The 17,500-nt window shown below is 43.3% G+C and overlaps 1 protein-coding gene across 1 annotated transcript in view; it reads right to left on the bottom strand.

Moving 5' to 3' along the window:
- Positions 1-17,500, bottom strand: part of LOC311141312 (mitogen-activated protein kinase 1) — a 41,320-nt gene that overhangs the window by 13,554 nt on the left and 10,266 nt on the right. The window contains exons 2-4 of the mRNA XM_084176606.1: positions 6,213-6,395; positions 5,775-5,964; positions 5,044-5,160 (exon numbers count right to left, since the gene is read on the bottom strand). Coding sequence (XP_084032732.1) covers positions 5,044-5,160; positions 5,775-5,964; positions 6,213-6,395 — 490 coding nt within the window. The remainder of the gene's footprint in view (positions 1-5,043; positions 5,161-5,774; positions 5,965-6,212; positions 6,396-17,500) is intronic.

Below are 17,500 nucleotides of genomic sequence, written 5' to 3'. Positions count from 1 at the left end.
GGCCAACTACAAGAAACGTCTGACCTCTGTGATTGCCAACAAGGGTTTTGCCACCAAGTACTGAGTCATGTTTTGCAGAGGGGTCAAATACTTATTTCCCTCATTAAAATGCAAATCAATTTATAACATTTTTGACATGCGTTTTTCTGGATTTTTGTGTTGTTATTCTGTCTCTCACTGTTCAAATAAACCTACCATAAAATTATAGACTGATCATGTCTTTGTCAGTGGGCAAACGTACAAAATCAACAGGGGATCAAATACTTTTTTCCCTCACTGTATATATCCCCTGGCTGTAGGAAGCTCTAGTATTAATACACCAGATACATACAGTGGGGAAAAAGTATTTAGTCAGCCACCAATTGTGCAAGTTCTCCCACTTAAAAAGATGAGAGAGGCCTGTAATTTTCATCATAGATACACGTCAACTATGACAGACAAATTGAGGAAAGAAAATCCAGAAAATCACATTGTAGGATTTTTAATGAATTTATTTGCAAATTATGGTGGAAAATAAGTATTTGGTCACCTACAAACAAGCAAGATTTCTGGCTCTCAAAGACCTGTAACTTCTTCTTTAAGAGGCTCCTCTGTCCTCCACTCGTTACCTATATTAATGGCACCTGTTTGAACTTGTTATCAGTATAAAAGACACCTGTCCACAACCTCAAACAGTCACACTCCAAACTCCACTATGGCCAAGACCAAAGAGCTGTCAAAGGACACCAGAAACAAAATTGTAGACCTGCACCAGGCTGGGAAGACTGAATCTGCAATAGGTAAGCAGCTTGGTTTGAAGAAATAAACTGTGGGAGCAATTATTAGGAAATGGAAGACATACAAGACCACTGATAATCTCCCTCGATCTGGGGTTCCACGCAAGATCTCACCCCGTGGGGTCAAAATGATCACAAGAACGGTGAGCAAAAATCCCAGAACCACATGGGGGGACCTAGTGAATGACCTGCAGAGAGCTGGGACCAAAGTAACAAAGCCTACCATCAGTAACACACTACGCCGCCAGGGACTCAAATCCTGCAGTGCCAGACGTGTCCCCCTGCTTAAGCCAGTACATGTCCAGGCCCGTCTGAAGTTTGCTAGAGTGCATTTGGATGATCCAGAAGAGGATTGGGAGAATGTCATATGGTCAGATGAAACCAAAATAGAACTTTTTGGTAAAAACTCAACTCGTCGTGTTTGGAGGACAAAGAATGCTGAGTTGCATCCAAAGAACACCATACCTACTGTGAAGCATGGGGTGGAAACATCATGCTTTGGGGCTGTTTTTCTGCAAAGGGACTAGGACGACTGATCCGTGTAAAGGAAAGAATGAATGGGGCCATGTATCGTGAGATTTTGAGTGAAAACCTCCTTCCATCAGCAAGGGCATTGAAGATGAAACGTGGATGGGTCTTTCAGCATGACAATGATCCCAAACACACCGCCCGGGCAACGAAGGAGTGGCTTCGTAAGAAGCATTTCAAGGTCCTGGAGTGGCCTAGCCAGTCTCCAGATCTCAACCCCATAGAAAATCTTTGGAGGGAGTTGAAAGTCTGTGTTGCCCAGCGACAGCTCCAAAACATCACTGCTCTAGAGGAGATCTGCATGGAGGAATGGGCCAAAATACCAGCAACAGTGTGTGAAAACCTTGTGAAGACTTACAGAAAACGTTTGACCTGTGTCATTGCCAACAAAGGGTATATAACAAAGTATTGAGAAACTTTTGTTATTGACCAAATACTTATTTTCCACCATTTTTCTCATTTTGTCTGTCATAGTTGACGTGTACCTATGATGAAAATTACAGGCCTCTCTCATCTTTTTAAGTGGGAGAACTTGCACAATTGGTGGCTGACTAAATACTTTTTTTCCCTCACTGTATCCCCTGGCTGTAGGAACCTCTAGTATTAATACAGCAGATACAGTGGGGGAAAAAAAGTATTTAGTCAGCCACCAATTGTGCAAGTTCTCCCACTTAAAAAGATGAGAGAGGCCTGTAATTTTCATCATAGGTACACGTCAACTATGACAGACAAATTGAGGAAAGAAAATCCAGAAAATCACATTGTAGGATTTTTAATGAATTTATTTGCAAATTATGGTGGAAAATAAGTATTTGGTCACCTACAAACAAGCAAGATTTCTGGCTCTCAAAGACCTGTAACTTCTTCTTTAAGAGGCTCCTCTGTCCTCCACTCGTTACCTATATTAATGGCACCTGTTTGAACTTGTTATCAGTATAAAAGACACCTGTCCACAACCTCAAACAGTCACACTCCAAACTCCACTATGGCCAAGACCAAAGAGCTGTCAAAGGACACCAGAAACAAAATTGTAGACCTGCACCAGGCTGGGAAGACTGAATCTGCAATAGGTAAGCAGCTTGGTTTGAAGAAATAAATCCAGAAAATCACATTGTAGGATTTTTTATGAATTTATTTGCAAATTATGGTGGAAAATAAGAGGTTTGATCTCACAACAGGCCTGAGTCATGTACATTACCAGACAGAGATGTTTGATCTCACACCAGAGACACCACAAAACGGGTGATAGCTTTTACCCCATTACTTACAATCTGCTGTGTTTACCAGACATTCATTAGAAGAACTTAGAAAAACACTGTGCAATGGAAAAGAGTTGACATATAATATTGGGTTGTTATAGTGTAGTGGTGTATTGTAGACTAATATGGGTTGTTATAGTGTAGTGGTGTATTGTAGACTAATATGGGTTGTTATAGTGTAGTGGTGTATTGTAGACCAATATGGGTTGTTATAGTGTAGTGGTGTATTGTAGACTAATATGGGTTGTTATAGTGTAGTGGTGTATTGTAGACTAATATGGGTTGTTATAGTGTAGTGGTGTATTGTAGACTAATATGGGTTGTTATAGTGTAGTGGTGTATTGTAGACTAATATGGGTTGTTATAGTGTAGTGGTGTATTGTAGACTAATATGGGTTGTTATAGTGTAGTGGTGTGGTGTATTGTAGACTAATATGGGTTGTTATAGTGGTGTGATGTATTGTAGACTAATATGGGTTGTTATAGTGTAGTGGTGTATTGTAGACTAATATGGGTTGTTATAGTGTAGTGGTGTATTGTAGACTAATATGGGTTGTTATAGTGTAGTGGTGTGGTGTATTGTAGACTAATATGGGTTGTTATAGTGGTGTGATGTATTGTAGACTAATATGGGTTGTTATAGTGTAGTGGTGTATTGTAGACTAATATGGGTTGTTATAGTGTAGTGGTGTATTGTAGACTAATATGGGTTGTTATAGTGTAGTGGTGTATTGTAGACTAATATGGGTTGTTATAGTGTAGTGGTGTATTGTAGACTAATATGGGTTGTTATAGTGTAGTGGTGTATTGTAGACCAATATGGGTTGTTATAGTGTAGTGGTGTATTGTAGACTAATATGGGTTGTTATAGTGTAGTGGTGTATTGTAGACTAATATGGGTTGTTATAGTGTAGTGGTATATTGTAGACTAATATGGGTTGTTATAGTGTAGTGGTGTGGTGTATTGTAGACTAATATGGGTTGTTATAGTGTAGTGGTGTATTGTAGACTAATATGGGTTGTTATAGTGTAGTGGTGTATTGTAGACTAATATGGGTTGTTATAGTGTAGTGGTGTATTATAGACTAATATGGGTTGTTATAGTGTAGTGCTGTATTGTAGACTAATATGGGTTGTTATAGTGGTGTGATGTATTGTAGACTAATATGGGTTGTTATAGTGTAGTGATGTGATGTAGACTAATATGGGTTGTTATAGTGTAGTGGTGTATTGTAGACTAATATGGGTTGTTATAGTGTAGTGGTGTATTGTAGACTAATATGGGTTGTTATAGTGTAGTGGTGTATTGTAGACTAATATGGGTTGTTATAGTGTAGTGGTGTATTGTAGACTAATATGGGTTGTTATAGTGTAGTGGTGTGGTGTATTGTAGACTAATATGGGTTGTTATAGTGTAGTGGTGTATTGTAGACTAATATGGGTTGTTATAGTGTAGTGGTGTATTGTAGACTAACATGGGTTGTTATAGTGTAGTGGTGTGGTGTATTGTAGACTAATATGGGTTGTTATAGTGTAGTGGTGTATTGTAGACTAGTATGGGTTGTTATAGTGTAGTGGTGTATTGTAGACTAATATGGGTTGTTATAGTGTAGTGGTGTATTGTAGACTAATATGGGTTGTTATAGTGTAGTGGTGTATTGTAGACTAATATGGGTTGTTATAGTGTAGTGGTGTATTGTAGACTAATATGGGTTGTTATAGTGTAGTGGTGTATTGTAGACTAATATGGGTTGTTATAGTGTAGTGGTGTATTGTAGACTAATATGGGTTGTTATAGTGTAGTGGTGTATTGTAGACTAATATGGGTTGTTATAGTGTAGTGGTGTGGTGTATTGTAGACTAATATGGGTTGTTATAGTGTAGTGGTGTATTGTAGACTAATATGGGTTGTTATAGTGTAGTGGTGTATTGTAGACTAATATGGGTTGTTATAGTGTAGTGGTGTATTGTAGACTAATATGGGTTGTTATAGTGTAGTGGTGTATTGTAGACTAATATGGGTTGTTATAGTGTAGTGGTGTATTGTAGACTAATATGGGTTGTTATAGTGTAGTGGTGTATTGTAGACCAATATGGGTTGTTATAGTGTAGTGGTGTATTGTAGACTAATATGGGTTGTTATAGTGTAGTGGTGTATTGTAGACTAATATGGGTTGTTATAGTGGTGTGATGTATTGTAGACTAATATGGGTTGTTATAGTGTAGTGGTGTATTGTAGACGAATATGGGTTGTTATAGTGGTGTGATGTATTGTAGACTAATATGGGTTGTTATAGTGTAGTGGTGTATTGTAGACTAATATGGGTTGTTATAGTGTAGTGGTGTATTGTAGACTAATATGGGTTGTTATAGTGTAGTGGTGTATTGTAGACTAATATGGGTTGTTATAGTGTAGTGGTGTATTGTAGACTAATATGGGTTGTTATAGTGTAGTGATGTATTAAGCTGATGCACTTCACCTTTGAGTTGAGCATGATCTCAGGCGCACGATACCAACGAGTTGCAACATACTCCGTCAGGAAACCTGTGTGATCGTGGTCCGGGTCAGCCACACGCGCAAGACCAAAGTCACAGATCTAAGGAGGGGAAGGGGGAGGAGTTTAGAAAGGAGGGTAGAGGAGAGAGGAGGGAGGAGAGGAGAGGAGAGGAGGTGAGAGGGGTAGAGGAGAGGAGGTGAGAGGGGTAGAGGAGAGGAGAGGAGAGAGGAGGAGAGAGGAGAGAGGAGGAGAGGAGAGGAGAGAGGAGGAAGAGAGGAGAGAGGGGAGAGGGGAGAGGAGAGTGGAGAGAGGAGGAGAGGAGAGAGGAGAGAGGAGAGAGAAGGAGAAGAGGAGAAGAGGAGGAGAGGAGGAGAGGAGGAGAGAGGAGAGAGGAGAGAGGAGGAGAGGAGGAGAGGAGGAGAGGAGAGGAGAAGAGGAGGAGAGGAAAGAGGAGAGAGGAGAGAGGAGGAGAGAGGAGAGAGGAGGAGAAGAGAGAGGAGAGGGTAGAGGAGAGGAGAGAGGAGAGAGGAGAGAGGAGGAGAAGAGAGAGGAGGTGAGGAGAGAGGAGGAGAGGAGGGAGGAGGGTAGCGAGAACAGGAGAGGAGAGAGGAGGAGAGGAGGGTAGAGGAGAGAGGAGGAGAGAGGAGGAGGGAGGAGAGGAGGGTAGTATGTTAGGGGTTGAGGGGCAGGGATTAGCGGTCAGGGTTCTGTACCTTTAGATCACAGGTGGTATTGAGCAGCAGGTTGGAGGGCTTGAGGTCGCGGTGCAGAACGTTAGCTGAGTGGATGTACTTCAGGCCTCTCAGGATCTGGTACAGGAAGTAACAGATGTGATCATTGCTCAGGTGCTGCGTCTTCAGGAGCTTGTACAGGTCTGTTTCCATCAAGTCCTGCACTATGTAGCTGGATAACAGAGGGTTAAGGAACATACTAGACTGGGGGTGTTAATCAGACTGCACTGCTGCTGTGTTGGTGGCATGGGGGAGAGAACCACAACAACCACAAGATAAATCCAGACGATGCGTAATGAAAGTGTGACTAACGTCTGACAGAATGTACAGTGTGGGACCCTGACAAAGTTAAGACTATTCTGATGAACATGCGGTACAAATAACATCAGGACAACTTTCCTGCAGCGCTGTAAAGGATACACGTCCTTCATCTGGTCAATGGAGGGCATACGGATGATGTCGTTGATGCTGATGATGTTCTCATGTTTAAAGCGCAGCAGGATCTTAATCTCTCTCAGAGTCCTCTGGCAGTACGTCTGGTGCTCAAACGGACTGATCTTCTTTATCGCCACGCGGACCTTGTTGTCACGGCAATATGCAGAGCTGGGGAGAGAGAGAGAGGTTAGAGTCAGAGCTGGACAGAGAGAGAGGTTAGAGTCAGAGCTGGGGAGAGAGAGGGTTAGAGTCAGAGCTGGGGAGAGAGAGAGAGGAGGTTAGAGTCAGAGCTGGGGAGAGAGAGAGGGTTAGAGTCAGAGCTGGGGAGAGAGAGAGAGGAGGTTAGAGTCAGAGCTGGGGAGAGAGAGAGGGTTAGAGTCAGAGCTGGGGAGAGAGAGAGAGGGTTAGAGTCAGAGCTGGGGAGAGAGAGAGAGGAGGTTAGAGTCAGAGCTGGGGAGAGAGAGAGAGAGAGAGAGGGTTAGAGTCAGAGCTGGGGAGAGAGAGAGAGGAGGTTAGAGTCAGAGCTGGGGAGAGAGAGAGAGGAGGTTAGAGTCAGAGCTGGGGAGAGAGAGAGAGGAGGTTAGAGTCAGAGCTGGGGAGAGAGAGAGAGGAGGTTAGAGTCAGAGCTGGGGAGAGAGGGTTAGAGTCAGAGCTGGGGAGAGAGAGAGAGGAGGTTAGAGTCAGAGCTGGGGAGAGAGAGAGAGGAGGTTAGAGTCAGAGCTGGGGAGAGAGAGAGAGGAGGTTAGAGTCAGAGCTGGGGAGAGAGAGAGAGGAGGTTAGAGTCAGAGCTGGGGAGAGAGAGAGAGGAGGTTAGAGTCAGAGCTGGGGAGAGAGAGAGAGGAGGTTAGAGTCAGAGCTGGGGAGAGAGAGAGAGGAGGTTAGAGTCAGAGCTGGGGAGAGAGAGAGAGGGTTAGAGTCAGAGCTGGGGAGAGAGAGAGGGTTAGAGTCAGAGCTGGGGAGAGAGAGAGAGAGGGTTAGAGTCAGAGCTGGGGAGAGAGAGAGAGGAGGTTAGAGTCAGAGCTGGGGAGAGAGAGAGAGGAGGTTAGAGTCAGAGCTGGGGAGAGAGAGAGGGTTAGAGTCAGAGCTGGGGACAGAGAGAGAGAGGGTTAGAGTCAGAGCTGGGGAGAGAGAGAGAGGAGGTTAGAGTCAGAGCTGGGGAGAGAGAGAGAGGAGGTTAGAGTCAGAGCTGGGGAGAGAGAGAGAGGAGGTTAGAGTCAGAGCTGGGGAGAGAGAGAGAGGGTTAGAGTCAGAGCTGGGGAGAGAGAGAGAGGGTTAGAGTCAGAGCTGGGGAGAGAGAGAGAGGTTTAGAGTCAGAGCTGGGGACAGAGAGAGAGGAGGTTAGAGTCAGAGCTGGGGATAGAGAGAGGGTTAGAGTCAGAGCTGGAGAGAGAGAGGGTTAGAGTCAGAGCTGGGGAGAGAGAAAGAGGGTTAGAGTCAGAGCTGGGGAGAGAGAGAGAGAGGGGTTAGAGTCAGAGCTGGGGAGAGAGAGAGGGTTAGAGTCAGAGCTGGGAGAGAGAGAGAGAGGGTTAGAGTCAGAGCTGGGAGAGAGAGAGAGAGAGGGTTAGAGTCAGAGCTGGGGAGAGAGAGAGAGGGTTAGAGTCAGAGCTGGGAGAGAGAGAGAGGGTTAGAGTCAGAGCTGGGAGAGAGAGAGAGGGTTAGAGTCAGAGCTGGGGAGAGAGAGAGGGTTAGAGTCAGAGCTGGGGAGAGAGAGAGAGAGGGTTAGAGTCAGAGCTGGGGAGAGAGAGAGAGGGTTAGAGTCAGAGCTGGGGAGAGAGAGAGAGAGAGAGAGGGTTAGAGTCAGAGCTGGGGAGAGAGAGAGAGAGGGTTAGAGTCAGAGCTGGGGACAGAGAGAGAGAGGGTTAGAGTCAGAGCTGGGGAGAGAGAGAGAGGGTTAGAGTCAGAGCTGGGGAGAGAGAGAGAGGGTTAGAGTCAGAGCTGGGGAGAGAGAGAGAGAGAGAGGGTTAGAGTCAGAGCTGGGGACAGAGAGAGAGAGGGTTAGAGTCAGAGCTGGGAGAGAGAGAGAGGGTTAGAGTCAGAGCTGGGGAGAGAGAGAGAGAGAGAGGGTTAGAGTCAGAGCTGGGGACAGAGAGAGAGAGGGTTAGAGTCAGAGCTGGGGAGAGAGAGAGAGGGTTAGAGTCAGAGCTGGGGAGAGAGAGAGGGTTAGAGTCAGAGCTGGGGAGAGAGAGAGAGGGTTAGAGTCAGAGCTGGGGACAGAGAGAGAGAGGGTTAGAGTCAGAGCTGGGGACAGAGAGAGAGAGGGTTAGAGTCAGAGCTGGGGAGAGAGAGAGGGTTAGAGTCAGAGCTGGGGAGAGAGAGAGGGTTAGAGTCAGAGCTGGGAGAGAGAGAGAGGAGGTTAGAGTCAGAGCTGGGGACAGAGAGAGAGAGGGTTAGAGTCAGAGCTGGGGAGAGAGAGAGAGAGAGAGAGAGAGAGGGTTAGAGTCAGAGCTGATGAGAGAGAGAGCAGCCAACCAAGAATTCACAAAAAAATGGGACAAACACCAAATTGAGACTCTGCATGCAGAATTTTGCAAAAATATCCTCAGTGTACAACGTAAAACACCAAATAATGCATGCAGAGCAGAATTAGGCCAATACCCTCTAATTATCAAAATCCAGAAAAGAGCCGTTAAATTCTATAACCACTTAAAAGGAAGCGATTCCCAAACCTTCCATAACAAAGCCATCACCTACAGAGAGATGAACCTGGAGAAGAGTCCCCTAAGTAAGCTGGTCCTGGGGCTCTGTTCACAAACACAAACAGACCCCACAGAGCCCCAGGACAGCAACACAATTGCACCCAACCAAATCATGAGAAAACAAAAAGAGAATTACTTGACACATTGGAAAGAATTAACAAAAAAACAGAGCAAACTAGAATGCTATTTGGCCCTAAACAGAGAGTACACAGTGGCAGAATATCTGACCACTGTGACTACCCCAAACTTAAGGAAATCTTTGACTATGTACAGACTCAGTGAGCATAGCCTTGCTATTGAGAAAGGCCACCGTAGGCAGACCTGGCTCTCAAGAGAAGACAGGCTATGTGCACACTGCCCACAAAATGAGGAGGAAACTGAGCTGCACTTCCTAACCTCCTGCCAAATGTATGACCATATTAGAGACACATATTTCCCTCAGATTACACAGACCCACAAATAATTAGAACTCTCATATCTATTGGGTGAAATACCACAGACAGACAGAGACAGAGAGAGACAGAGAGACAGAGAGAGAGAGAGAGAGAGAGAGAGACAGAGAGAGAGAGAGAGAGGACAGTGTTTCCATGGAAACGGAGTACAAGGTCTTAGATATTGCAGCCAGTGTGGCAGATTATGCAACAGGCCGTTGCTATGACAATGTGGAGGGGGGAGGAGGGGAGGAGCTAAACCCTGCCAACAGGTTTATACAGTGAAACCATCTCAGCTACTATAATCTATATACAGACTATAGCAGGGAATCGGATTATTATTATATTATTATTATTATTATTATTATTATTATTATTATTATTATATCTAAGCCAATATGACACCAGTCGATGAAAAATCACAAATCAACTTGGAGGTACACACAATCCCCCCCTCTCGTCATGATCCGTCCGGCCGTTACAGAGAACCACCAGATTTCTTTACACGGTACAGTTAGCATTAGGTTCGTCAGCTCAAATTCCAGACGTCTAATTAAATGAAGGCTACAGAGTCCATAAGGGGACAATTAGACTTGGATCCATTTGGACTGAACAAGTTTGTTTGTGCAACAGTTTTTATAAAATGTATAATAAAAAATAAAAAAAATAAAAACGCTTTCACACATTTCAGTCCATTAAGAACCAACCATTGAGATCCTATTAAATTACTAGAGGGGCTATTTCATAAACCCGCATAGTTTCATAACGGGCCAAAAATGGCAGCCATCTTGGTCAGGGAGAAATCCAAAACCAGTCTAATTGGAATGAATGGCAGTAGAGGCACCATAGGAATGAATTTCCTGCTTTTACGTATTAAAATGTAATGTATCAGAGATTGTGTCATGGAATTATAGTCAACCTAAAATATTGTAATATAAGTATAAATACAGTTTATACAGGTTTTATACAAACTTTAAATAAATAACCTCTAAAATACATTTGTTTGGGGTCACTTAGAAATGTCCTTGTTTTCGAAAGAAAAGCAATTTTTTTTGGCTATTAAAATAACATCAAAATTGATCAGAAATACAGTGTAGACATTGTTAATGTTGTAAATGGCTATTGTTGCTGGAAACGGCTGAATTTTACTGGAATATCTACATAGGCGTAGTAAGTAGTAAGTATTTTATTGGCTGTGATAGGAGAAAACTAAGGATGGATCAACAACATTGTAGTTACTCCATAATACTGACCTAATTGACTGAGGGAAAGGGAAGCCTGTACAAAATAAAAAATATTCCAAAACATGCATCCTGTTCGCGTAATACTGCAAAAAATGTGGCAAAGCAATTCACTTTTTGTCCTGAATACAAAGTGTTATGTTTGGGTCAAATCCAACACAACACATTACTGAGTACCACTCTCAATTATTTCAAGCATAATGGTGGCTGCATCATGTTATGGGTATGCTTGTAATCGTTAAGGACTGGGGAGTTTTTCAGGATAAAAAAGAAATGGAATGGAGCTAAGCACAGGCAAAATCCTGTAGAACAACTTGGTTCAGTCTGCTTTCCACCAGACACTGACTAAGAAAAAAATAGTGAATGTTCCTGAGTAGCCGAGTTCCAGTTTTGACTTAAATCTACTAGAAAATCTATGGCAAGACCTGAAAATGGCTGTCGAGCAATGATCAACAACCAAATTGACAGAGCTAAGAATTTTGAAAAGAATAATGGGCAAATGTTGTACAATCCAGGTGTGGAAAGCTCTTAGAGACTTATTCAAAAAGACTCTCAGCTGTAAACGCTGCCAAAGGTGATTCTACAAAGTATTGACTGAGGGGTGTGAATACTAATGTAAATTACATATTTATTTGTCATTATATTATTATATTTTATGTGTGTAGATGGGTGAGAAAAAATATCAATTTAAAATCAATTTAGAACTCAGGCTGTAACACAACAAATGTGGAAGGGGTGTGAATACTTTCTGAAGGCACCGTAGGGCATCTTATACATCGTATTCTGGGGTATTTGGAAATAGCCACGGGATGGTTTTTCAACTTTGTCAATACCGTTGAAACAATTTCTTTGAACTTTTTATTTAATTTAATTTTTTATAAATGTGAATATTTGTAGCTACTTTCTAAGTAAATACCTGCAGTCAACTTGTGCAATAAGTTATGAGTTAATGATCACTTTCTTCATTTAACACGTCACATAATTTGTCCGTTTTTTATTTACAAGCACAATGACGAGACACCGGAGCCTTGTGAGTCACTCCCTGTTGTGCAGAGCGCCTGGTGATCTAGTTACAGGATGGAATGCACAACTAAATCTTTGCCGGCTAGATATCTTATAACTATTTTTTTTATTTATTTTTTTAGTCATTTAGCAGACGCTCTTATCCAGAGCGACTTACAGTTAGCGCATACATTATTTTTATCAAACCCACAACCCTGGCGTTGCAAACACCATGCTCTACCAACTGAGCTACATCCCCTGCCGGCCATTCCCTCCCCTACCCTGGACGACGCTGGGCCAATTGTGCGCCGCCCCATGGGTCTCCCGGTCGCGGCCGGCTATGACAGAGCCTGGATTCGAACCAGGATCTCTAGTGGCACAGCTAGTGGCACAGCTAGCACTGCGATGCAGTGCCTTAGACCACTGCGCCACTCGGGAGGTTGGTAACTATTAAGTTAACTGTCTAAAATGTGCTAAATGCTCTGCAGTTGTGCATTTGGTTTGCTAATTTAGTAGCTAGTTAGCTACGTCGCTAAGTGGCTAGGTTAGGTAACAGCAGAGAATCCCCTCTGCTGGATCAAGAACCTTGCTGTCTAATATTTATTTTGTGGATGCAGCAAACTGTGAGTAGCATTTAGCATTTAGCATTTAGCATCCTGGGCTGAGACTGTCTAAAACGTTCGCAATGCACTCCTTAGCATTTAGCTTTTAGCTACCATTCTCTATGGAATTTGATATGTAGTTATTAGCATTGCTAACCTTCGGATTACAAAGGTTCAGTGGGTTTTGAAAATGTGTTCAGTTCCGGTATTACAGAATATCCCGGTACGGCAAAAGGTCGGTATGAAGGTATGACAATCCGCCCAAGCCTAGCCTACTGTATTTATCTTTTAATGCAGTCATTTCTGTTCTCATTTGAAGCATCTTTTCACCCTTTGCTTGTTTATAACAATTGCAAAGTCATTGGCAAATTTGTATTTAAGTGAACTTCGATGAGGTTATCGGCGGTCACAGAGAGAGAAATAAACATATTGATTCTAGGTTTAGCGGCGATCTTGTGTGTATAAAGTGACGCGGAAGGGCAAAAAAGCATCTAACGACCCAGTGTGGTCTGAGGCAGTCGGTAAATAATAAGTGTTTTCAAGTGCAACTTTAGTAACGATGGTTTTGGGATTTAACGATGCGCCTATGAAGGTTTTAACGATGAACTTTAGCCTTAGGGAAAACTGGACCCTTGACAATAATTTGTGTGAGACAAAAACACACATTTTGTAACATAATTTGAAGCGCAAATTACATTTTCGAAAGACACATTTTGCATGTGGAAATGTTGTATCTGGTGTAAAAGCCATGGAAATTAAAAAATGTATATACACTACCAGTCAAAAGTTTGGACACCTACTCATTCAAGGGTTTTTATATATTTTTACTATTTTCTACATTGCAGAATAATAGTGAAGACATCAAAACTATGAAATAACACATATGGAATCATGTAGTAACCGGAATGTAAATAATAGTACAAATAAAGAAAAACCCTTGAATGAGTAGGTGTGTCCAAACTTTTGACTGGTAGTGTATATGTTTAAAGCGAGAAGCATTGGTCTGAAGCCTAAAAAGAAAAGGAAATTCACCACAGTCCACCCATGAGTCCACCCATGAGTCCACCCATGCTCCACCAAGGTTTCCCAGCACACAGCTTTGACCTACTACAGTAGCCGTGTTGGTCTACTGTACTTCAAACAGTGTATGCAGGTTGCTTAGGACTCAAACGTAACAGCCTAATTCTTCAGAGGAATAAGGGACTTTACAGTGTCCTGCTATTAAAATAACACACACACAATATATATATATATATATATATATATATATACATACATACACACACACACACAAAAGAATGTGGACACTCCTTCAAATTGGATTCGGCTAGACCAACTGACTTGTTGGAAAGGTGACATCCTATGACGGTGCCACGTTGAACGTCACTGAGCTCTTCAGTAAGGCCATTCTACTGCCAATGTTTGTCCATGGAGATTGCACGGCTGTGTGCTGTCAGCAACCGGTGTGGCTGTAGTGTCCATTACTTTGTGACAAGACAAAGTGATGTAAAAAGGGCATCATGAATACATTTGAGTGACATCTCCTCTAGAGCAGTGATTGCTACTTCCTCTATTTCATTCTGTGGTGACCACAATCAGTGCTCTCTGGCTGAGACTGGAAGTGAACACCTTCCCATACACACACACACAGGGTACCTATCCTGCGGTTCTCTTGTCAATCCCCTCATTAACCCCTACTGCCTCCAAACACACAGAACAGAGAACAGAGAACAGACCACACCAGAGACAGGGGTTTACAATATGATAACTAGCAGTGATAGTGGGAGTAAAGCCACACGTCGTTCCACCTCGCTCTGACATCGCAAACGCTGTTCCGCCTCTCTCTGACATCGCGAACGCTGTTCCGCCTCTCTGACATCGCGAACGCTGTTCCGCCTCTCTCTGACATCGCGAATGCTGTTCCACCTCTCCAACATCGTGAACGTCGTTCCGCCTCTCTCTGACATCGAACGTCGTTCCGCCTCTCTCTGACATCGAACGTCGTTCCGCCTCTCTCTGACATCGAACGTCGTTCCGCCTCTCTCTGACATCGAACGTCGTTCCGCCTCTCTCTGACATCGAACGTCGTTCCGCCTCTCTCTGACATCGAACGTCGTTCCGCCTCTCTCTGACATCGAACGTCGTTCCGCCTCTCTCTGACATCGAACGTCGTTCCGCCTCTCTCTGACATCGAACGTCGTTCCGCCTCTCTCTGACATCGAACGTCGTTCCGCCTCTCTCTGACATCGAACGTCGTTCCACCTCTCTCTGACATCGAACGTCGTTCCACCTCTCTCTGACATCGAACGTCGTTCCACCTCTCTCTGACATCGAACGTCGTTCCACCTCTCTCTGACATCGAACGTCGTTCCACCTCTCTCTGACATCGAACGTCGTTCCACCTCTCTCTGACATCGAACGTCGTTCCACCTCGCTCTAACATTGTGAACGTCGTTCCACCTCTCTCTAACATTGTGAACATCGTTCCACCTCGCTCTAACATTGTGAACGTTGTGCTCTACAGAAACGCTGCTAAACAAATAGTGCTAGATGCAAGTGCACTTTAATTAAAGGGTAATTACAAGTGAACATTTCTTAGATGTTTACCAGACCTCAAAAGTGGTGTCCTGATGTGTTTTTAGCATTGTTGTGTACTTAGAAAATAACAGTATTGTTTTTCCACGAAAAAAGTTTGATTTTGAGAGCGAAAACCTGAAAAAACTGGGGGAAAAACTGAAGACCATTAACCCCCAAACTAATCCTAAACCCGAAAACCATCAACCCCCAAACTAATCCTAAACCTGAAAACCATCAACCCCCAAACTAATCCTAAACCTGAAAACCATTAACCCCCAAACTAATCCTAAACCTGAAAACCATCAACCCCCAAACTAATCCTAAACCCGAAAACCATTAACCCCCAAACTAAGGAATGAAACGCAAAATCTTTCAAAAGAAAGCTGAAATCTATTTTCCATGTTTTCTTTTAACAGAACAGAGTTTTTCTTTTTTATTGGTTATCCCTGTTCTGTTAACCATTGAAAAATGAAATTACTAGGATAATTACAGGAAAAATACTGTAAGAAAATGTTTTAATATTTCACTGTGTTTAAATATTGTTATCATTTAAAGTTCTAGATCGCAGGAAATTGCAGTTTCACGTGTTCAAAAATACAAAGCTGTGATTCCAAAGGGGGGTGCTGTCCCTCACCTGACTCATCAGCACCAAGTCACATATGTTGGACTCACTCGTGCAATAATATATTTTAACATGATTTATGAATGACTATCTCATCTCCGTACCCCACACATACTATTATGGGACTTGTTTATCACATTTTTACTCCTGAACTTGCCATAACAAAGGGGTTGAATACTTACTGACTTAAAACATTTCAGCTTTTAATTTTTTATTAAATTTGTAAAAATGTCTATAACAAATATTCAACTTTGATATTATGGGGTATTGTGCGCAGGCCAGACTCTGCTTGGACCAGCCTAAACCAGTGTGAATACTTTATGGAGACTCTGTATGGACCAGCCTAAACCAGTGTGAATACTTTCTGAAGACTCTGGACCAGCCTAAACCAGTGTGAATACTTTCTGGAGACTCTGGACCAGCCTAAACCAGTGTGAATACTTTCTGGAGACTCTGGACCAGCCTAAACCAGTGTGAATACTTTCTGAAGACTCTGGACCAGCCTAAACCAGTGTGAATACTTTCTGGAGACTCTGGACCAGCCTAAACCAGTGTGAATACTTTCTGAAGACTCTGGACCAGCCTAAACCAGTGTGAATACTTTCTGGAGACTCTGGACCAGCCTAAACCAGTGTGAATACTTTCTGAAGACTCTGGACCAGCCTAAACCAGTGTGAATACTTTCTGAAGAATCTGGACCAGCCTAAACCAGTGTGAATACTTTCTGGAGACTCTGGACCAGCCTAAACCAGTGTGAATACTTTCTGGAGACTCTGGACCAGCCTAAACCAGTGTGAATACTTTCTGGAGACTCTGGACCAGCCTAAACCAGTGTGAATACTTTCTGAAGACTCTGGACCAGCCTAAACCAGTGTGAATACTTTCTGGAGACTCTGGACCAGCCTAAACCAGTGTGAATACTTTCTGGAGACTCTGGACCAGCCTAAACCAGTGTGAATACTTTCTGAAGACTCTGGACCAGCCTAAACCAGTGTGAATACTTTCTGAAGACTCTGGACCAGCCTAAACCAGTGTGAATACTTTCTGGAGACTCTGGACCAGCCTAAACCAGTGTGAATACTTTCTGAAGACTCTGGACCAGCCTAAACCAGTGTGAATACTTTCTGAAGACTCTGGACCAGCCTAAACCAGTGTGAATACTTTCTGGAGACTCTGGACCAGCCTAAACCAGTGTGAATACTTTCTGGAGACTCTGCTTGGACCAGCCTAAACCAGTGTGAATACTTTCTGGAGACTCTGCTTGGACCAGCCTAAACCAGTGTGAATACTTTCTGGAGACTCTGGACCAGCCTAAACCAGTGTGAATACTTTCTGGAGACTCTGTATGGACCAGCCTAAACCAGTGTGAATACTTTCTGGAGACTGTATGAACCAGCCTAAACCAGTGTGAATACTTTCTGGAGACTGTATGGACCAGCCTAAACCAGTGTGAATACTTTCTGGAGACTCTGTTTGGACCAGCCTAAACCAGTGTGAATACTTTCTGGAGACTGTATGGACCAGCCTAAACCAGTGTGAATACTTTCTGGAGACTCTGTTTGGACCAGCCTAAACCAGTGTGAATACTTTCTGGAGACTGTATGGACCAGCCTAAACCAGTGTGAATACTTTCTGGAGACTCTGTTTGGACCAGCCTAAACCAGTGTGAATACTTTCTGGAGACTCTGGACCAGCCTAAACCAGTGTGAATACTTTCTGGAGACTCTGGACCAGCCTAAACCAGTGTGAATACTTTCTGGAGACTCTGTTTGGACCAGCCTAAACCAGTGTGAATACTTTCTGGAGACTCTGGACCAGCCTAAACCAGTGTGAATACTTTCTGGAGACTCTGGACCAGCCTAAACCAGTGTGAATACTTTCTGGAGACTCTGGACCAGCCTAAACCAGTGTGAATACTTTCTGGAGACTCTGTTTGGACCAGCCTAAACCAGTGTGAATACTTTCTGGAGACTCTGGACCAGCCTAAACCAGTGTGAATACTTTCTGGAGACTCTGGACCAGCCTAAACCAGTGTGAATACTTTCTGGAGACTCTGGACCAGCCTAAACCAGTGTGAATACTTTCTGAAGACTCTGGACCAG

Source organism: Coregonus lavaretus (genome assembly GCF_964263955.1).
Source record: "Coregonus lavaretus genome assembly, chromosome: 14".
In the NCBI taxonomy this organism is placed as follows: Eukaryota; Metazoa; Chordata; class Actinopteri; order Salmoniformes; family Salmonidae; genus Coregonus; species Coregonus lavaretus.
The sequence above is the reverse complement of the archived record's forward strand: the minus strand, read 5'-3'. Positions and strand labels throughout refer to the sequence as shown.